Raw genomic sequence first — 21949 nt, forward strand, 5'->3', positions numbered from 1 at the left:
GAGAGTCTAGAGCAGCGCGCTTCTCAACACCGGTCGCAACGACCGCCAGCGCGCAGCCGTCATCGTGCAAAGCATCTGTGATTTTTATTTTTTGCCACCCTGGTACACCCCATGCGGTCCGTAGGAATAACATTAATTTTTAAAAAGTCGACGAGAGCCTCTAGCCATGGGCTTCGTCCGATGTGAAGAGCTTCCGTAAAATGCTCCTGCCCTTTACCACAGCCATTTCAGTGTACGTACCGATCTTTTCCGGCCTTACAATATCTACTGAGTCTCGCAGTAAAGCAGTGGCGCCGTATGTGCCTTGAAGCTTATTCGCAAGGAAGTAAAGCTCCCCCTCCTCGAGAAATGCCATGAGATACGGGGCTGCTTCAGCGAATATATTAAAGTCGGGCAACAGCTTTCGACCCAGCCCCTCTCCCACGATCACCGAGAGAACGAGTGAAGCAAAGTTACCATCCAAAGGAATGTGGTTCTCGCGGACAGTGTCCATTACCTTTCTCAGGACAGTGCCGATCTGGACTTTACTGAGGCGGAAGCCTGCCGTTCCAGGTGCGACCATGTCGAAGACGTGCTTCATCTCATTCCTGAACCTCTCCCGGTTTACTGGATCCTGAGTGTCTCTCATAGAATGCGGCAGACGATCGATCATTAGATCCGCCCCGAGCTCGCCATCACCGCAAGCAACGGCGGCAAAGAGCGAGATGAAATTGTTGCGCTCCTCCCTGGAGAGGGTTGTGACCAGACCAGTGTCGAGCACCACAACCTCAAACTGCAGCTTTCGCTTTCCGTCAGGGTAGTACTGCCGAACACCGTCCGTCTTATTAGTGCGCAGAAGAATGTTGCCAGGGTGCAAATCCGAGTGCACAAAGTTGTCCTCAAAGAGCATCTTGAAAAACATATGACAGCCCAGCTCTGCCACACCCTTCAGCTCCTCGCTGTATGCCACATCCTGCAGTGGCTCGCCCTCCTCGAATGTTTCAAAGAGCACGTCTTCCGTAGACAAGGAGAGCAGCGGAGTGGGGAAAATGACACCGTTAACTCTGCGGAAGTTATACTTGAACTGCATCAAATTGTCGCCTTCGACCAGTAGGTTGAGCTGAGAGCGTATTAGTGACGAGAACTCGTTGATGCTCGCGTCCAAGTTGAAGTAGCGCAGCCCAGGAATGATTCTGTTTCCGATGCTAACAAAAAGACGCATAGCTGCCAAGTCGGCCGACACTTGCTCGCGTATGTGAGGGTGCGTAACCTTGAGCGCAAGTTCTGTACCAGCTGGGATGCCATCGATGCTCTCGCGGAGCTTCGCTCGGTGTATTTGCGCAATGCTACCGCTCTTGATCGGAACCTTTTCGATCTCCAAGATGTAGCGAAGCGCATTGTTGCCTTTGCAAGAGCCACTGGTGAGAACCCTGCGGAGAAGTCTCTCAGTGTGTGACCATTTGTGCGGGTCCGTATTGTCATACAGCTTTTCGAGCGTCTTGCACATTTGATCAGGAAAAAAGTCAGGACGCGTAGCCATCCACTGGCCAAGCTTGATGTAGCTCGGCCCCATCGACGAGAGGAAGCAAAGAATCTTTTCGTGAAATATGCGTTCGGGGCACAGCCGCAAGCCGTACGTGAGAAATCCGTACCACAATACGGGAACACACCCTACGAAAAGCAGTGCGATGCGGTACGCGACGTAAAAGAAAAACACCACGCTGTGCATAGACCGCGCCTCTGGCAGCAAACCATCACCTGCTGATGTTCCCGCGACGTAGAGCTTTGTTGTCCGCACCGGTGTCGGCATCCTCCTGCACTGATCTTCACGCAAATACCCAGGGAGAAAAAGCTTGCTGTAGCAAACATAAGCGCCAAGGGTGCCACAGCCGGCGGCCACTACGCCAAATATACGCACCTGACGGCGACTAAGGGCGGTCACCCTCCGTTGCAGCTCGGCAGTTGCCATCGGTCAAAATATACCTTGAATGTGAAGAGTAGCGTAGGAAGACGTGACAAGAGATAATACGAAGACAACGTGTAGTGATGCAAGGGTTCGCTTAGAGCCCTTCAGGGGATGCTTTCAGTACATTGAAGTGATCCCTCCTTGTGGCAGAGGCCTGACCACGCCAAGCGTAGTTGGTTTCAGTTTGATTGGACCCTTCGATTAGCCAGTGTGTGCTTCATTGCACACTATCTTCCTGATAAGTACAAGTGTGAAAAGGGACAAGAAAAAAGAGATCCTAAGATTAGACTACGGAGGGGGACACGACGCGCATAGAAAACCCTGTTTGGCTCGTAGAGAACCAAGGAGAAGCTGCAAAGAGCCCAGTGGGGACCTCTCATTAGGGTGTTTCCGACACGCATGCCACAAAGAGGCGCTGGCACTCCTGCACCATCCGTGTGTTAGTTGCAAGGGGCGAGTAGCGACGCCACTGACTCAGGGCATACAACCTTGTGTCTGAGAAAGAACGAGGGAAGGTTTCCTTTTCACCTCTCATCTTTCTCGAGGCGGCACCCTATCGTCCTTACTCTCCTCTCAACAATAATCCGTCTTGTCTTTTCAGTCGTACGCCTTTCCGCTGCTGCCCACATTGTCCCCTTCCCCCCCCCCCTCCCCAGTTCCCCACGCCCTTCCGATCGCTCACCGAGCACACACATCGTGGCAGTGACATTTATGAAGCGACCTCAGGAGACAAAGGCGTGTCGGATCTCTTTTTTACCATCCCAGGCCAAGAATAGCATCAACCAAAAGGTATCGAAATGCACCGGCTGTTTAGTTACATCCCCCGCCATGCTCTTTCTATATGACCTCTGTAGACCTGACCTGGCAAGAGAAAGACAGAAAGCCCGTTATGACTTCAGAAACCGCCGCCAAAATCTGCTTCTCACCAGAAATGCTGCAAAGGAGGGCCCCGAGGAGCACCAGCCAAAGCCCCAACACACCCGCGGCCACACAGCGCACCAAGCATGACATACACTGCTCTTGAGGTGGAAGAGGATCGTGCAGAAAGCTACAAACAACAGCTTTCCTTTCGCAGAGCCACTGCGTCTCGGCAGTGCAGGCGTACGCTGCGGCGCGAGTTCCTCTTTTGCGGGCCTCAATCTAGCCAGCGACCTTTCATAGCTATGAGGATTCTCCGCGCAGGCGTTGCTAAGTAGTTTGTTTCGCCTAGTCTTATAGGCCTTTCTCTAGCTTTCCAGAGAAATCCGTAGCGTAAGTCCCGGTGGGCTCCGGCAACTTTGCTCTGTGATCTTGGCCGACTGCGCACCCCACAAAGCGCGCCACCCAGCACCAGCCCACAGGCATCACCACCACCGCCCTGATTTCACCGGTTACCATGGAGAGCACCCCCTTCCAAATGGCTACCTGGCGCCGTCTGGCACTTTGCGCGGTGCTTCTCTACACTTTCGGAGTCTTGATAGTCGCGCCTATCCGCCTTAAAGCGCAAGAGGCACTTTAGCTCAAACACTTCGCCGCAGAAAGCGGGGAGACAGAGAAGCCACGCCATTAGCTTCCCCATCCGTTTTGAAGAGTTGGAACGCAAAAACGAATTGCGACTTTTCCCCCAACGCGAGAACAAGAGGCAGATGGCGCAGCGAAGGACAACCGGGCCCCCTCTTCGAAAAAGGGGTTCGCCCCTCGCAGCCCGCCCGCGGTTGGCGCGCCACGCCCCGGGGCCAAACCCCCGCGCGCGGCCCCGCCATGAGAGGAAATGCCCCTAGCCGCCCAGCGGCCCCCCGCCTAAGCGCCGTTAGCGCAGCAAACAAAACCTTTCAAACCCGCCCCCCACCGGAGGAAACACCGCCACCCTTTGGGGCGAAACAGCCCCCTTTTTCTTCTTTTACCACACCACCCCACCGCGCAAAAGCCGGCAGACGCCGGCCACGGCCCCGCCCCACCGACGCCGCCGGAGCCCCTGTGCCCCCACCCAAAGAAAAAAGCGCCCGCCGCCAAACCGGCGCATTTGCCCAGAGAGCCCGTGGCTTTCGGGGGCCCCCAGCCCCCAGCCCCCACACACGCGTAGCCCGAGCGGCGCCCAATGGACCCGAGCCGGTCGCAAGCCCATCCCAAAGAGGCCAAACGCAAGCCCCTTCCCGCGCCAAGCGCCCACGGCCCCCCTGGCATCGCTAAAAAAAGGCCCCCTGAGGCACGCCCCACCACCTTCAAGGAAAGGGCCGGAAGCCCAGGCCAGGGCTGCGACACCCCCAGCGCCCCCGCGCGCCCCCCCCGGCCCCCCAAACCGCCGCACCCCATATGACGCGGCGCAGGCTTTCGATGTGGGCGCGCGGGTGCCAAAACGGCAAAACCCGGGAGGCCCGGTGTTTTCTAGCGCCCCCGGCCGGATGAAAAGGTCGCCAAAAGCAATATGCCCACGCGCCCGGCGTTGTCCAAAACCCTCGTTTTCTCCCAATCCTTATCGAGGCCCCCCTTACCCATAAGGGGCTTAACGTAAAACCAATTCACGCAGTCTGGGTTCCACAATGCCGGGCGACTTTATTTTGAGAGAGAAGAGAAGCGTGAGGGGAGGAGAAAAACATGATGTAGGTGGCTGATGCTCCTGCTAGTCGCATGCGCTTGAACAGCCCCCCTCCACATTTGGGGGGTAAATCTCGCCGCGGCTTCGCTGCGCTCGCGGGTCTCATTTCTCCTGTAAGCAGCCTTCTGGCCAGGACCAGCCCTCGTCCCCCTCACGGCGCGTGGGGACACACCGCCGGGGACGCTGGTCGACAGAGCACACCACTATCGTTTTACGAAAAAGAGCGCACGCAGACATTAGGCTGCTCGCGGGACGGGAAAGAGGTGCAGACGGGCTCCGCCCGCGAGTGCGCTTATACTTAGTGGTGGGCCCCTCGCTTCGCAGCCCGTATAGGCAGTGCCACCCGAACACCACTCACGGGCCTGGTGGGGTGTCGGCGCGTCTGCTCCCTAACAGGATGGGGGGAACTAGGGAGCCGCATGGCAACACGTTGACTGGGCGCAGCCACTTACTTATCAATAAGGAAAGCAATCAACCGCTCACAGAATAATCAACGCTCACAGAATAATCAACGCTCACAGTTTGCAGCAACGGTGTAGCACCGGGCTGCGGTTACGAGTTCAACGAGAAGACAAATTATTTAGGAATACGGCGCAGCCAACTGTTACGGGACAGACGAAAGCTTCGACAGGCACCCTCACTGCCGCTACCGGGGGCCTGTCAACAACCTCCTGGGCGGGCGGGTGGGCGTTTTTTCCCCCGAAACTATTGTGTGAAAGGCGATGGTGGCGTGGAGGGCGAGAGGGCTTCGCTGCTTCACCGGGTATCCACCGTTTGCGTGCAGAGCACTCATGTGTGTGCAGGGGAGACGGTGGGAAAACGCAGAGCGAGAGGTAGAGTCATCATCCCGCGCACACAAGGTGGCGTCCACGCGTGTCCGGTGCCGTGCAGCCTGGTCGGCGAGCCGGGCCTCCGGTTCACCTCCGCCCCATCTGGCGGGGCAAAAAACGCATCGAGCTCTGTTGTCCGATTGGCAAGCGCACCCTACATTACCCGACACGCTCTAACCTCGCACAGTTGACCTTTTTTTTTGGATAAGCCCGCATCTGTGGACCTCACGGGGGCGCCCTGGGGACAACAAGGCTGCTGTGCGCACCCGCCTCTTTCACCCCTGCCACTCGCAAGTCCAAGGGGCGCTTAAAAATAGGCTTTTACTGGACGTAAGGGCGGGTGAATCGGCGCCAAAACCCGCCGCCACAGGTGATCTATCAAAACACAAAGCCCTTTGCCTGCATGGGTTAGTGTCTAGAAAAAGGGCCCTTTTCAACGCCACGCACCCCGCGAAAAGAGCGCAGCGCTTTTATACCTATGATAGAAGGAGCGAAAGCGACATAGGCCCAATGGTAGAGGCACGTGGGCGCAGAACCTTTCCTAACAGCATGAGAAAACAGATGTTTTTGGGATCTCAGAGAATCTGACAATCTTGCGAAGCATTCCGCGACGCCCGAAAGGAAAAAAACGAGCGGGGCCGGGGCATCGCCATTTGGGAAAGGATGTGGATGCCCAAAAATTCAATGCCTTTTTGCAACTTTAGAAGCCGGCCACCCCTGAAGCGGAGAGCCGCGACATTGCCGTTGTGAGGCAGGAAAACACGCCCCCCCCACACCACGCGAGCTCAGAGCAGTTCTTGGGAATGTTTAAAAGGCGGGGTTGGGCGGTTCATGGTTTCCCGTGCCGAATCGCGGCAAAGGGGCTCCCCAGCCTTTCCGGACGCCGCGGGCGCGACGATCACTAGTGAAAAACAACCGACCCCGCCGGTAGCAGAAAATTCAAGCCAACAGAGCCCAAAATGATCCTACGCCGGCGTTACGCAGAACTGCAAAGCTTACAAGCGGGCGGGGGGCCGAACCGCACGCCAAAGCACTTTATTGCGGGCTTTTTTTGCTCGACCTGTTTCAAATCCTGAATTTCGACGCCTCGGGGCCTGCCAAGGCTCTATGGGGTCTGAAAAACAGTTACCGCCGCGTCTTTCCCTTTTCTTACGGGCGCTGCTTTAGTAGCTTCCTCATCTAATGTGCGGGGGTTTCCTACACGCCCATTTCCGAAAAGGAACCACTGGGAAAACGAGCCTCCCGAATCGAAACCAACACTAGAGAGCACTAGGCGCCGAGAAACGCACAGGAAAGCGCACGGCCCGGCGTCTTTCTGTGCCGCATTACCGGGCCACACCCCACCAGTCCTTCAGGCAGAAAATGCTGCTTGTGTTTCAACGGTCTTCTGTTTTTTTGTGCTTAAGCAGTGGGTTCGGGATAGCGCAGTCTGCCTGGTGGCCCCGCATTCGCAAACATTCGCGCGCAAAAAGCCGCGTCAACGCCCTTCACTTTGGGACGCCTGAGAATCCATGTGCCCAACTTCATCAAAACTCTGGGCTTTGGCGGTGGTGCTTTTGATAAAGCGAAGTCGCGGGTGTACCGGCAACCAAAAAGCGAGGGCTGCGGAATGTGCAAAATGACGCGGCCATCTGGTGCACGGCAAATTTTTTTGCCGGAAGTTGGCGCCGCCCATTGAAAAGTAAGGGTGGCTTTGGGGGGAGGGGCGCGGGCCCCCTTTGCCCCAGCGCAGCCTATGCGCGCCCCAAAACTTCTGCGCGTAACGTGGTCGGCCGGGAAACATAAAAGGGCTCCTTCCCGAAAGGTAAGGTCGTGGCTTTAAAAGCGTATTTCTGCGGCCGCCGCCCTTAGGAAGGCAAGGTTTTCTCTACTGACAGCCGGTGGTGCGCGCTGTGAAAACTTTTCGCCCTCCTCCCCCAATTGGGAAAAGGGGGTCCGCAAAATCAAATGCCAATGGGGAGCCCACCGCATTTTTTAACGAGCGAAATCGATCAAAAATCTAACTTTTACCTTGTATTTAGGAAAGGGGGTAAAAGCCCGTTTCGGCCTTATAAAGCATGTGGGGTATTTATCTCTGGCGGTATGCTTGGTGCTGCTGGTGTTGGGTGTCGCGCGGTGGCCTTTGTTCGTTCTGCTTTCCTCAGACGGCAAAAAAGTGGGTTTTGGGGAATTCTTTTCAACTGCCTGAGAATAGCTTTTATGCGCGCATTCGGCTTCCCAGTTCAATTTTCGTAGTGGTGGTGGGTCGCCAGGCGGCGACCCGCCTTTGCAAATTCGCAAAAAAGGGGGCTGCGCGCAGAATCCTCGAATCGGGGCCCCGTCGCTGTTGCTGGTGCGCTCGCGGGGCTTAAAAGCCCTTTCTCTTGAGGGTTTGGGCTTGCGCGGGTTCCTTTTGGCATTTTTGTCAGTCTCGTGGGCGGGGGTCCCGGCGCGGTTGCGCGCATTGCCACTGGAGGCGGCGGGGCCGGGGTTTCGCTAGGGCGCGCCTTTTCGCTGGCGATAAGCGCCCCGGGTGGCGGTGTGCCTTGGCAATTTCCTAACGCCGCCGGCCGGGCTTTTGTGGGCCCGGGGCGTGCTTGCCTCGCCTTCCTTTTCGCGTGGTGGTAAGGGGCTGGCGGCGGTGGCGCTCCACCCGCGGTTGCTAAGGGCCGGTTTCGCGATTATGCCGGGGCTGGGGCGCGCGTTCCGGTGGCTGCGGGCTTTGGTTGCCTGGGGGCCTCGCTCCTTGTTCTCGTGGCGCGCCCGCCTTATTCCAGGAGGGGGTTTGCGGGCGGCCCAGCGCCCCGCCAGAGGGGCCCGCGCGTCCTCGTCGCAACGGCGAACGCGGGGGCCCCCTCGTTTGGCGCGGCGAGGGCGGCCCCTCGGCCTGTGCCCTTTGGGGTGTGTGTGCGGGTGGTGGCGGCGGGCGTGCGCCGGTGCGGCGGGGCCCCGCCGCGAGAAAGGCCCGCCATAAGCCACACGGCGTCTGGTGTCGGAACGCGCGGGTTACACTGATATCGGCTATAATTGCCAACTCGTTTTCTTCCCTTCCGCTTTCCCCGCCGCCCACGTGCTGCGTTGTCGGCTCCCCCGCCTCGCGTCTTGCTTAGGTGGGCGTTTGTTCGATGGCGGGCGCGCCTGGTGCACCAGCATCCTGCGACGGGGGAGGGGGGTGCGGGCTATGATGGGGTGGCGAGACGAATAAGAAGAGAGACGGCCGTGAAAGTCTGTGCCTCGGTACTTGAGCGCGGGCGGAAGGAATGGCGGCATTTCCTCGCATACGGCGCAGACCACACTCACCACCGCAACCTCGCGGTGCATGTAGAACGCGGTAAGCCGACGTAAGCGGTGAAGGCGTAGGAAGCTGCGATGGTGACCGCCTTACCTTGTCTGCAAAGAATGGTGCCCCGTGGGCGCTCTGGGAGAAGTAGGCGGCGCCGCCATGCACTCGCGCACGGGCGCCGTCTCGCCACCGCTGCCAAAGTCGACGGGAAAGCCGTCCTCGAGGCGGTTGGCCTCGATGAAGAAGGCAATGCGCTCATCGTTTGCGCGCTCTTCGGGAATCGCCCTGACCCCCGATACCGTCGTGCCGACGAAGCGACCTTGCGAGCTGCCGTGCGCCTGCGCCGCCCTTAGGGGCGTTGTGCACCAGCGTCTGGGGCGTGTGGGTCAACGGCGATTTTGTTGGCACCAGACGCGCCGTACTCCTCCTCGAGAAAGCGACACTCGCCGATGCTCGGCGTCCCGTCACAGCGTAGCCCTCGTCCTTCGCAACCGTATCACGGCAACTTCCAGCGCGTTGTCTTGGTGACGAGGCTGCGTCGCGTGCGGGCAGGGGTATGCGGGTACGGCGCAGCGCGTTCTCGCGGGTAAGCGGGGTGTGTGCGTCTCCGCCAGGGGCAGTTTTGCCGCCGCCACGTCCTTCATAGCCGACTTCACTCACATGGCGAAGTGTCGCGGACGGGTTATGAGACCTTACAGGTGATGACCGTGAGAGCAACAAAGGGAGGAGAGAGGAGGTGTGTGTGTGTGTGTGGGAGGGGGGCGGGATCAGCTTTTAAAGCGGAGGCTCGAGCGCGAGAGGGGGCGGTTGTGATTGCCTGTCCGATGAGTGAGGGCTGTGCAGTGACGGTACCGTTTGCCCTCTTCTGAGTACTCGCGTGCAATTCCCACGATGCGAGAGCGATTTCACTTGCAGTTTTGTTCCTCATCACCGCAGTTCGTTGACTACTGGGAATAGAGGGAGAAGCACTACACGTCCGTCAAGCATAGAAGAAAATAGTAAGCTGGTGGCGCCAGTGGGCAGCCACGAAAGCACCTCGACCTCAGGGTTGCACTTCCTGGTCGGCCGACCACGCAGCCGCCGCGACGAGCTCCTCGGTGCGCTTCTCGAACTCGCGCACGACGACATCGTCAAGCTTTCCGCCTGCCGCGGAGGCCTGCAGGGCCGCGTAGGTCTCCCGCAGCTGAGGCAAGCTGCTGGCCGCCCGCAGCTGGGCCACCTGCCTGTAATGTTTGAAGAGCGCAGACGGCGGTGCGTCGCACTTGTGCATCTTGCACAGGTCGGGCAAGCGCGTCGCGTCCATGCCGGGAAAAAAATGGAGCCCCGTGATGCGCTCTAGTTGATCGATTGGCACCTGGTACGCAGTGAGGGGTACCTGCTCTGTGATCGGCCCGTTCGGCATCATGAACGCCGCCGCCGAGTGTGACTGGCCGCCGTCCTCCTCGGCGAGCAGTACTTTGAATAGATGGCTGGGCACGGCGACGGGGGTGCCACGCGCGGGGTGGCCGGTGAGCTCGTACGTCATCATCAACTTCACTAGCGCTGTGGTCTTCGCCGGGGCTGCGCTCGTGTCGGTCGGCGACAGGGACACGTGGGCCTCCGTGCCATCTGGACGGAGCTCCACACGCGTGAGCCGGGGTACGAATGCGGGGCCGGTCACAACGTACAGCTTGCCACCGCCACCTGTGCCTTCCGACTCGCTGGTATTCGCCGCTGGTGGGCTGTCGTCAAGCCGCCGACCACGGCTTGGCTGCTGCTGCCCGGCGCTCAACTCCCTGCTCAGGTTGCGCGTGAGGGTCTCCAGTCGCAGCCAATCCACCGCGTTCAGCGTCATGTCCTGCGGCACAATGTTCGCGTTCATATTGAAGGTCGCGTCCATCTCGGCTTGCGAGGCCTTGTGAAGCTGCGCGGGGGCGAGGTGGCCGCGACTCATGCCGCGTGACGTGTAGCTATCGGGTCCGACGCGGAAGACCGCGGGCACAGTGTCGTCGGCGTAGAAGTTGCTGCGGTTGCGCGAGACGTCGCGGCTGTCGTCACACACCCCCTCTTCGCCTTGCGCGGCGTCGTCGCCGCAATCGGCTGGTGCTGCTGCTGAGGAGGATCGGCTGCCGGGGCGCAGCCTGCGGTAGTCCACCGCCTCCATCACCCAGTTTGGGATGCGGCGCTCGTAGTTGAGGCTGGCGAGGTAGCCACCGTAGCAGCGCACTTCAGCAGTGGACGGCAGCCCGTAGGCCGCTACCTCGTTGCACTGCTGCAGAAAGCCGTCGGTTACCACGGAGGCTTGCGCGGGTGTTACACGAGGAGGCAGCACAACGGGAAAAGTCAGCGCGACATCGCTGCTCTCAGAAGCCTCACTGCTGCTGTCTACGCTCAAGGTCGACGGCGCAGCAGCGGTAGTCGTGACGAGAGGGCGGGCGGGTTGCACCACAAGCTGTGTGTGCTTGCTTGGCTGCGTGCTGTAGGTCCAGTAGGCGGCAACGCTGAAGAGAGCCGCGGAAGCGGCGCCAAGCAGCCGGCCGATCACCGCTTTGGTACTCATGCACCACTGACTGCCCTTTTTGCGTGCTGGACAGGAGGCAGCGGGGTGTGCGTGAGGTTGCCGACGCAAGCAGTTGTGGCGCGCAAGGTGATGAATGCGATGCACACACGCTTTCGGAGAGCGATGGCGAAGAGAGGAGAGAGAGAAAGATAGAGAAGAAGCGACGAGCTAAGTACGTCGCATCGCTGTATGGGTCTGGCGTTGCCGCTTCTTTCCGCCAGGTAGGCCTACTGGCGACGGCTGCTGCAACGACGGTTCCCTCCCTCGCCCCCTCCCCCCCCCATCAACGCCATCGCCATCGACGCGTATCTCTTCGTGAGCACTCAGAAGGATACCGCGGGCCTATCGGGAGGGGGACGCGACGCCTACACAGACTCTTTCACGCACGCACACACATACACACACAGAAAGAGGTTCACATACAAAGCAGAAGAGCTGCAGTGGTCGACCTTCAGAATTTTTTTTTTCTAACGCATGTGTGCACTAAGGTGGTACGACACTTCGCGGTCGACATACGTGTATATATATATATACATACATATGTATGTATATGTATATGTGCGTGTGTGTGTGCCATCTCCGCAGCTCGCAGCATTCCATGCACGCCATCCGTACACGCCGACACCAACGCAAAAGTGAAGATGTGAACGTGCCACTGACGGCGGTGATGGTGCGGGTCAAGTCCAACTCACGGTAGACGTGCGAGGGGGAACCACAATGAGGGGGAGAAAGGGTGAACCCTAGCGGAATCCATGAAGAGCGGCGAGGCGGCGCCCAGCACGATCCACCAAGGGCTCCAAGACTAACGAGAGACCACACACGCACACACCCACACCCACACATACACAGACGGACACACACTCACACCGACAGACAGACACCCACCCACACCGAGAGAAAGGGGTGAGTGGCGGGGCGCCGACAGTACCGAAACAAACAGAAACAGATGAAGGTAACGATGCACGTGCGGGAGGGAGAGGAATGATGAGCGGTACAGGGGTTGTTGTTGTGCGTGTGTGTGTGTGTGCACATATATATACATATATACATATATACATACACACACCGCTAAAACACAGCGGCCACTGTTTCGTATCAGACCTCGTCTCATCTGCCGAGGAGACAGCCTTTAGCAGCAGCGTCACGCGCGCGCCCACGACCAGGCTCGCGAGAGTGACGCGCAAGATGCACAGACAGAGGGAAACAAAAAAATGGAGGAGGAGGAGGGGCAGCGGTTGACGACAGCCGAGCGCGCCCCCCGCCCCCGCATGCCGGATGAAGGCGCTTCTCATCGAAATAACAAAGGAACTCTAAGAGAAAAAGACAAAAATCCGCAGCATCGCCGACGCGTGGGGGGGGGGCAGACAGAGTAAAGCGAAGGAGAGGTCTGCCTCCAAATGGGGAGCGACAGGTGCGCCCCCCGCCCGCATCGGCTCAGTGGTACCGCGCACCTTCTGCGGCCTCCGCACCCTCCCCCCTACTCCTCCTCCTCTTCCTCCAAAGGAGACAGAGAGAGGGGAGGCGTCTCCTTTTTTTTACTTCTTCATCATTTCGCTTACCCGTTCAAAGGGTTACGACTGCTGTCCTCACTGCCCATGTCCAGGGTGCTGGCGAACTTCGGCTCGCTAATCGCCGCCGGCGCCACGACAGTGGCAAGGCGCCGCCGCTTAGAGGTTATGATGACTACCGCGACCACCAGCGCCGCCGCCACCACGGCACACAGCACGGCGATGCCGACAATGCAGCCCGTGTCGCACTTGCGGCTGCTCGTCTTCACCTTTTGCAGGTAGTCTAAGAGGTCGGACCAGTCCGTTTCATTGAGGCAGTTCGAGATGTTGAAGCCGACGTGCATGGTTTCTGGGATGAAGACGGTGATGTTGAAGTTGCTGTGAGACACCCCCTGCAACCTCATCTCGGTGAGGTTGGAGATGCCGATGCGCGGAACGCAGCCCTCGACAAGGTCATCGTGTGAGTCGCTCGAGCTGGTGTCTGAGCTGATGTGGGGGCCGCTCTGCGCGCACATCTCGAGCTGATTCATAATCAGCATGTAAATGAGCCACCGCGCCTGCTGCTGCTGCTCTGCGCTGAGGAGACCGAGGGGGTACTCGCGCCCGTCAAATACATGATCATACAAGCGGTCTTCCGTGTAGGTGCTGCGCACCGCCGCGAGCAGTACCGTGTCGAACGGAACGGTCGCGAGCGCTGCAGGGGTCGTTACGTTTTTGAAGAAGCCGGACTCGTTCAGAATCTCACCAAAGGGGTACGGCATGAGCAGCTTCACGAGCGTCAGGTTTGGCTGCGTGCCGACCGTGAAGTTCGTGGCATTCGACGTGTACACGAACGGGTACCCCAGGGCGTTGCGGGCGTGGTCGGCAGTGATGAGTTGGATCATGAGCAGCTTGGTGAGGTTGCAGATGGGCATCACGTTAGCGTCGCCGAAGAGGATGAAGTTTGTGCGGTTGTAGTACGTCTCCAGTCCGTGCAGCGACCCACTGAATGGGGTGCTGGTGACGGCCATGCCCACCTCCGTAGTAAAGAAGGCATTCGAAATGTCCACTGAAAAGTTGGTGTCCCACGTGGTGCTGCTCACTGTGGGTGAGCTCGGGTCGATCGCCACGAAGGGGAACGGGAGGCCTGTGCTGCCCATGAGCTCGAAGTTCATGCTATCGAGGACCAGCGGCATGACCGAGGAGTTGTCCACGAAGTTCAACGGGAATGGGGTGCGGGGGATAGTGTCGCTGACGGTGGTGTTGCCCACGAGGATGGCACGCACAACACTCGCGGCGGCGAGCGTCATGTACACCACATCCGCAGTCAACGGGTATATGCGCGTGATGCCGCAGAACGTCGGGTTGGTGGGGGAGTCGACGTTGTCCAGCGCTAACCTACAACTCGGCGTCTCCGTACCAGCGACAAGGGTGTACGAGATCGACGAGCCTGAGATGGTGATGCGGTAGACGGCGCTCGTCGAGGCTGCCATCAGAACCGGAGCTCCACCTTTCACTGCGTTCCCGTTGTCCGTGTACTTGGCATCGACGAAACGGACCCCTGACGTTTTCGCAACGAATTCGCCGGTGAGGCGAAACCAGTACAGGTCCGAACTCAGTGCAATGAAGATGCCAGCGGCCGATACCGTGAAGCCCTTGAAGTTCGTCGGTCTCTGGGACGAGCGGTTGTACTCGTCACTCCCGGTGAGCAGGATCTGCAAGCAGCCCGACCCCGTCACGGCGCCGCCGGCGCCTATGGCGCACTTGTAGATGCTGTTCTGCGAGGTGAGAAGGTAGACGTCGCCGTTGTATATGCCCACGTCAAAAAGACTGACGCCGGATCCCACCTGCGTCAGGTACACAATACCCTTCACCACCCAGTAGAGAGACGGGTCGTTCTGCACGTAGTAGACGACGGAGATGGGCGAGGCGCTGCTGGACGTCGGCCGCAGCGTCACGCAGCCGAACACGCCGGTCAGCCGGACCTTATCAATCGGTCCACTAATCAAGCTCGAGCCCTGGCCAAACCAGAATTTCAGAAAGGTGCTATGGCGGTCGAGCATGAAGAAATAAGAGGCGCCACCGATGAGGAGCGTCGCGTCCGATGCGTCGGCCAGGTCAAAGTCGGCGCAGATTGGGAAGGGATTAAGAAGGCGGCTTACGCCCAGCGGACCCTCCACGTTCGTTCCTACCATCAGAGCACCGGCCACCGTGACACCCTCATGGTCGTACGCACGTGCCGTGATGGGCGCCACGGCGGCGGCGATGCATACGGTCAGCAGCACCGCTGACGCAGCAGACATCCGATGGACGCAGCGCCCCATCTTGACCTGTCGTGTCTACTTGTCTGGATGCGCAATATATATGGCCTCTCTTGGGGGGGGAGGGGGAGGGTCCTTTTTTTGGCGCACCGATGGGCGCAGAGGAGTGAGAAGGGCGATGCGAACCAAAAGGGGGCAATCGCACCACTCAACGACACAGGCGCCGGCACGTGCCTCCGCTGCTCGGGTATGCGGGCCTCCGTACGATGGGCTCGGGGAGGCGAAGCGAGGAAGTGAAACGAGAAGGCAACAACAGCGGAACGATGAGGGGAGGGGGGCGGTGAGTGGGGAAGGGGGGCTGATAGACCTCCCCCCGTTTTTCTTTGCCCGGCTGCTGCCTTCCGTCACAGGCGCATACGCGCACAGAGGTATGACGGGGTAGGCCGTGGCACCGTCCGAACAGAGAGTATGGCTGGCGGTACAGAATTTCTTTTGGGAGGGAAGATGGGGATTTTTTTTTTCTCTGTTACGTCTCGTTCTGACTAACCCATGTGCGTGTGTGTGTGTGAAGCTGCTGGCTGCGTTGTGCAGGCCGGCCTTAAGGGGAGGGGGAGGGGGGAGGGTGGACGTACAGATATGTATGGGTAACTGTGGAGGTGTCCGAGAAGCGAGCGAGGAGTCGAGTTGCCGTCGCAGCAGTGGAACAGTGGGGCATGAAGAAGAAAAGGTGGGTGGGTGGGTGGGGGGCGCCCTTTCGGAGGGAAGGGAAGGGGAGGACGAGGTGCCACAAGACGTGGCCGGGGCTCCATGCGCATCCCCGCCGATCCCCCCCCAAGCACCATCATCCTGGCCCCCAGAGATGGACCCCTCCGCAACTTTTTCTCGCTCTCACCCTCTCTTGTCGCGCATTCTAGCCCCAGCACGAGGGGCGAGAAGGGCGAGGAAGTGCAACGAGCCTTACCCCCTCCCACCCCCGGCCTCCCCGCATCGCTCCTGATGGCGCAGACAGAGAGACACCAACACACCATCTCCTGTACGCTGTGATGCGCGTATCGGGGAGGAGAGGGGAGGGAGCGCGTGCCGACGCACTCTGACATCTCGCACTCTTTTTCCGTCTTGTGCGAGCGCGGATGGGTGGGACAAAACGACGGTGAGGACCACTGCCGCATGTGCTCATTTTTTTTTCGCGAATTTCTCTCCTGTCGTCGTCGACGCGGGGCATGAAACAAGCACGTGAGAGGGAGGGAGGAGGGGGCGCACACGGGAGGACACACACACACACAGAAGCCAAGAAAAAAAAGGGCGACTGCAGTAGACAAACAACTGTACGGGACAACCAATGGCACTGTCTCGCAAGGCAGCGCCCAGATTCGCATGTATATATATATATATATGTGTATATGTGTATGTGTGTGTACGCATACATACATGGGAAGGGGGAGATGGCGAGGCGCGTTTGATGGAACGCAATGGGATAGGGGGTGGGGCACACAAAACGGAAACACCGAAAGAAATTCCGAAGGCGAAAAACAAAAGAAACGATGAGCGTTCGGATAAAAAAAAAAGAGGGAAAAAAGCGGAGGATGCGCCAACGCGGGCGCGTCGGACAGAACGGAACAGAACACCGCCATCATCACCCACCCACCCACACACACACACATCGAGAGAGGGAAGGACCACCAATCCCCTCATTCCCCCTTCCCCACCACGCCCCACGGAAAAATCAGACGCAGCGCTTTCCCCGTCGTGTGTGCGGATTGTCTATGCCAAACCTCTTTGCATACCGCCTCCTCCCGCCTCCTCAGGGTGCTTGTCTTGCGCAGGTGAGACACGAGTGCGGCTGCACGCGTGAGAGAGAGAGCTCAAAGGGCAAGCGAGGACAGAGGCAAATTACGGCTGATGAGTCGAGGGAAAATAACATGCGCCATCCCTCCCCCCTCCTCACGGCTTTACACAACGGCAACAGCAACAAACGCACCCCACCCCATCCCACCCAAACACACGAGGTCGCGCAGGCAAAGGGACTCAGTGAGCTCTAATTAAAGGATCGGTACCATCACTACTGCTGTGAAGATGTTGGATGGGCCAACGATCATCAGCAAGATAAGAAGGAGTCCAGCAAACGCTATCACCACTGAGGAAGCGATGGCACCCTTGCACACGTCGTCGCACGCCGCTTCGGCGGTGGCGGGGCACTTGGGGGCCGTAATAACCTTGCAGGTGGTCGTACAGTTGAAGAAGCAGAAAGGGCCCAGGTCCCACCCGAGGTCCCTCAGTGTCTCTAGAAACGCACGCGTGTTTGACCACGGGGAGGCCACTAGTAAATCCTGTGTGGACTGCGCGGTGAAGCCTGACGGGCCCAAGAATGTCATAATCAGAATGGTGTTGTCGTTGCTGAAGTCAGCCGTGACGTTCCCGCACCACCCCGAGACGTTTACGTCGCCCGCCACAAGCGTTGTCGTGTTCCCTGGCGGTACCAAAAACTCGCTCAAGAAATCTTCAGTGCGGTACGCCGTTGCAGTGTCCATGCGCATCCAGTAGTAGGCCTGGCTCATGAGGCAGCTGTCGTTGATGGGGAAGGCGGCTGTGGGGAAGGCCGCAATGCCTAGGTTACGATCTGGATAGATGGGGGTCGCAGAGACAATCATGAATTGGGTTGTTGTCAGAATGTACCAGCTGTCGGTGGTGCGCTGAAAGAAAAGCTGAACCTCACCGCCGAGGGCATCGAAGTCAAAGTCCGCGATCTTCTCTGGTAGTAGGGACGGCGAGACGACCGGCGATGCGCCCGCGACAAGAGCGGCGAGCGTGGTGCCGTTGCTAGTCACATACAGGAGCTTTGTGCCATCGGCGCTCGCTGAGAGAGCTCGACCGAAGTCCGCCGCGGCAGGCGAGCTCACCCTCCACGAGGCTGATCCGGGCTGCTTGAAGAACCAGCAGTAAATCTGCGTCGTTGCGTTCACGATGAAGGCGCGACTGAGATGAGGGAAGACGGCGAGCGCGCCTGGGACGAAGAAGACGTCGCCGGTGAAGTTCACCTGCCCAACTGGGCTGCCCAGGCTCGGGAAAAACAGTACCTGGTGGAGGCCGGTGTTGGAGATGAACACAGACGTTTGGCCATCGATGGTGGTGACGGCGAGTGAGCTCGGCTTCTTCAGAACCGTCGCGTTCAAAATCGTCGTCGTATCGCGTGTTGTCGCGTTCGTGAGGCGAAGGGCGTCGTTGAGGGTATCGGCCATGTAGAAGCCCTCTTCTGCGTACACAACGGAGTTGGCGCGGCTATCGCCACTGGGGATGCCGCCAAAGAGGGCCTCTGTGGCAGGGCCGTCCTTGTTGCCTTTCATGGTGAGACTGCCGGCAATGGTGGAGATGAAACCTGACTTGGAGATGTGCCGAAGGGCGGAGCCGCTACCCCCCATATCTGAGAAGACGACGCCGGTCTGCAACATGGCGCCACCGTAGCCGACAGCGCCGTACTTGCCCACACCACTGGGGCCGTCCATAGAGTCGCCGCCACCAGCGGCGCTCCGAAAGATGACGTGATAATAGTAGCTGCCATCGTAGTAGTCGCTAGAGTCGGAGGATTGCGCCCGTGCAGGAGTTGGAGGTTGAAGCGAAACAGCGAGAACCGCGAGGAAGGTGGCCAGGAGCAGAGGAGCAGAGGCTCGCCTCACCCCTGGCACCGGCGACGGACGTGCCATGGCCACACACCACGACGTTCGCTCGCGTGCACTTGTGCGCTATGGCGGGTGGAAGAGCGAAAGGGAGCGGGGTCTAAAGCTCACGCACTTGCTGTCTGCGCGCTTGAAGGAAACACAGACACACACACAAAAAAAGAAGGTCGTGCGCGGTGTGTGTGGTAGCAAGTATGTATGCGTGTGTGGTCGTGCGGAGGTAACCGAATCCCCTCAACTGCCGCCGCCACCGCCACTCACAACCACCAACAAACCGCAGCGCAACGGAGAGAGAGAGCAGCCTGTGCTTGTATGTGCGTGTGTGGGCTCTCTCGTGCGTACGATCTTGACGATGCGAATGGATAATGGCGAGAGGGGGAGGGGGGATTCTGTACGATGAAACCAGAAAAACAGGAGCCGATCTGGCGCGCAGAGGACAGGACGTCGACCTCGCCCACTCCTGCCGAGTGAGGGAGTGCGTGCTGGGGTGGCGGCAGAGGGTGGGATGCGAATGGAAGCAGCCGCACCAGATAAGGTGAAGAGGGAGGAGCGAAGGATGCAAAGGGGCCCAGATTAGCGGTAAGTGCTAGATGAGCGCAGCACCGAGGGGAGGGGGGCCTCCGTTGTGTCCCTCTTGCGTGGAGTACGTATGCAGCCCCCGCTTTTCTACACACATATATATATATCAGTCGTGGCGATGCCCTCTTTCTTTCCTCCCGCCCTCTCTCTCTCTGAGTGCGTGTGCTGGGGAGGAGGAGGAGGGGTGGGTGGATGGATGGGCAGAGGCGGTAATGACTATGGCACAGATAGGATAGACACCCGTACACGCACTCCGAGAGAGGGAGAGGGAGCGGGGGTAAGTGAGCGACAATGGGGTGACACACAACAGTCAGACGGCGCTTTGAAAGAGAAAAAAGTAAGCGAGAAGAGGTGTGTCTGTGTGTGTATGCTGTGCCCGTTGTGGCTGATGATACGCTTCTTTCCTGTCGGCTTGCGAAGGGTGATTGGTGATGGGTGTGCGGCGGCTACGCATGGTAGGACAGAGACAGGGGGAGGGGGGGTAGAGAGAGAGACACACACACACGTGCGTACGACGGTATGCAGGTGTGTGTGTGTGTGCAAGGCAGAGAGGGGTGCGGGGTAGAGGAGGAGAGCACCGGCAGAGACGTTGCGGAGGCCGTGGGGCGGCAATCGAGCACAGGTGCCACGCAAACTGCGCAAGTTTTACATCGGCTTCATCGTACGCCCTTTTCCAGAGAGAGAGAGGCGCACGTGTCTATGCGTGTGCGCTACTGTGTGACGCCCTCGAAGTGTCTCTCTCGCCCCTTCGCGTCTTCTTTGCTCGCAGGCGTGGGGACACACACACACGATCTCGACATCCACGGCCTGTACAGGGCAGCGCACCTCCTCACTCTGTTAAAGAACTGTTTTTTTTTTCTTTATGTGTGGGTCTCACCTTTCGATTGATTTGGCGCTGCGTCCGCATGGGCACTCGCGGGAATGCCGCTGATAGGGCCCGCTGTGCGCCGCCATCCTCTCCTCGAGACACTTGAGGGAAAGGGAAGGGGAGCAACGATTGTAAAAGCACTGAGAGGAGTACACAGGCACGTATGGGCCCACACATGCGCACGGCGGCCGCTTTCCAGCAGACGAGCGCCCTCATCCTGGCCGCCCGCTATGCGGATACACAATTTAGCACCGGCCGCTTCTGGTCATATACCTCTGTGTATGTGTGTGTGTGTGGCGGTGGGTGCAGCTGCCCAGATCGTTTCGCGTGGTCACGGCTTTGCAGCCCGGTTCACCGGCTGCCCGTTTCTGTCCAGGTGAGCAAATGGGCACGCCGCGCCTCTTTGGCAGCCCTCGGGTGTGCGGTAGAAGTGGCACAGCCCAACACCGCCCCCACCCGCGGCACTGCTCGTGAGGCTGCCGCCGCTACTCATGTGTGCGTGGTAAATTGTGTTATCGACATGCTGGGCGTTGCGGCGCAGTTGCGCGATGCGGTAGTCATTCAGCTTCTTCGCCAGGTTAGGATCGTCGGGGGACGGCAGCGGGTGAGGCGACGTGGCACCGGCGACTGCAGAGAGAGACGACAGCGGCGCGGCGGACGCAGAGCCAGGCAGCAATGACGACAGAGCGGCTCCGCTGTTGCCGCCGCCATTGATGCCGCTCAGTGCCACGCTCTGCGACTTCTTGTGCTCAAAGGCGGTGAGCTGCTGCACGTCTGCCTCCTCCCTGTCCACTCCGTAGTAGCCGTCGCACACCTTGTAGAAGTCCATGAGCGCTTGATGGGCAATGAACGGTGACGGGCGAAGCGTGTGGTCGTGCGGCTGCACCGCCTCGTACAGGGCTTCGGGGGAGAGTGCTGTGTACGGCTTCGGCTCAGCGGCCCGCACGAGGCACAGCATCGCAGGGGTGGCGTTCTCGATCAAGTAGTTCACGCGGCCCGCTTTGCGGCGACGCGCAGCCGTGACTGGTGCCTCTACCGCCTCCTTGTAGGCTGCCGTGGACATTTTCGGGGGTGGGTGGGCAAAGATCAGCAAAGGATAAAAAAAAATGCCGAGCAGGAGAGAGAGAGGGAGGGGGAGGGGTACAGATACTCCGCCCCGCGTGCTGCTGTGTTCGCCCTCCCTCTCACAGTGTCTAATGGGAAGTTGGCGTTTTGCAGCGCAGAGGCTGTAGAGCAGAGCCGATCACCCAACACACACACACACACATACACACTCGCAGCAGCAGCAGCAGCGGCGAGGAGAGGAGAGGAGAGGAGAGGAAATAGACCGAGCGAGAGAGCGTTACTGAGCGAGGAGGAGAGCATTGATGGACAGTCACACATGCGTGCTTACATATACACATATGTGTGCACATATCGTTATTTATGGGAGCGGTGAGCGTGAAGGGGGAGGAGAGGGAGGAGGAGGAGGGAGGAGAGAGGAAGTGACATGTGTGTGCGTGCGTGCGTGCATGTCTGGGCAGACGGCAAGGCGACCGCGCCTTTACCACCACGGAAGAGAAAGAGCAGGGAAAGACAGACAGACAGAGACGGGCGCACAAAGAAACAAGCAGAGAAAGGTGTCCTGGTGGCCGTGTGCGCTACCGCAACAATCGAATGACAGGAAGGGACACACACACACACATATGCACGTACCTCCCTTCTCGACCCTATCGCCACAGGACCACACACCCTTTTCTCTGCCTCTTTTGTGTGCTCGCGTCGTACTGCGCACTCTTCTAGCGCCCAAGAGGAAGCCGAGTGCACGACAGCCCCATCCCCCGCTTCGCCCAGCGCGACCGCGGCAGTCAAGCCAGTACACCACACCCTGTGCGCCAGTGCCGGCGAGGAATGCTCATGAAGGGCAGAAGACGCGCTTCTCCAGCCGCGGCA

The 21949-nt window shown here is 59.2% G+C and overlaps 5 protein-coding genes across 5 annotated transcripts; all 5 read right to left on the reverse strand.

Annotated features, from left to right (window-relative positions):
- Positions 1-160: 160 nt before the first annotated feature.
- LSCM1_07058 (uncharacterized protein) lies at positions 161-1948 on the reverse strand (the record flags this gene model as incomplete). The annotated part of the gene is made up of 1 exon (XM_067324447.1): positions 161-1948. One exon carries the CDS (start codon positions 1946-1948, stop codon positions 161-163), a length of 1788 nt encoding a protein of 595 aa, XP_067180651.1.
- Positions 1949-9654: 7706 nt separating this feature from the next.
- Positions 9655-11151, reverse strand: LSCM1_07059 (uncharacterized protein; the record flags this gene model as incomplete). Its single annotated transcript, XM_067324448.1, has 1 exon — positions 9655-11151. One exon carries the CDS (start codon positions 11149-11151, stop codon positions 9655-9657), a length of 1497 nt encoding a protein of 498 aa, XP_067180652.1.
- Positions 11152-12706: 1555 nt separating this feature from the next.
- LSCM1_07060 (uncharacterized protein) lies at positions 12707-14962 on the reverse strand (the record flags this gene model as incomplete). The annotated part of the gene is made up of 1 exon (XM_067324449.1): positions 12707-14962. One exon carries the CDS (start codon positions 14960-14962, stop codon positions 12707-12709), a length of 2256 nt encoding a protein of 751 aa, XP_067180653.1.
- A 1976-nt stretch (positions 14963-16938) lies between these two features.
- On the reverse strand, positions 16939-18597 carry LSCM1_07061 (uncharacterized protein; the record flags this gene model as incomplete). The annotated part of the gene is made up of 1 exon (XM_067324450.1): positions 16939-18597. The coding sequence occupies one exon, from the start codon at positions 18595-18597 to the stop codon at positions 16939-16941; it is 1659 nt and encodes a 552-aa protein (XP_067180654.1).
- A 1751-nt stretch (positions 18598-20348) lies between these two features.
- LSCM1_07062 (uncharacterized protein) lies at positions 20349-21080 on the reverse strand (the record flags this gene model as incomplete). The annotated part of the gene is made up of 1 exon (XM_067324451.1): positions 20349-21080. One exon carries the CDS (start codon positions 21078-21080, stop codon positions 20349-20351), a length of 732 nt encoding a protein of 243 aa, XP_067180655.1.
- Positions 21081-21949: the final 869 nt, after the last annotated feature.

The sequence above is a fragment of the Leishmania martiniquensis genome, chromosome 10 (genome assembly GCF_017916325.1).
Source record: "Leishmania martiniquensis isolate LSCM1 chromosome 10, whole genome shotgun sequence".
NCBI classification, from domain to species: Eukaryota; Euglenozoa; class Kinetoplastea; order Trypanosomatida; family Trypanosomatidae; genus Leishmania; species Leishmania martiniquensis.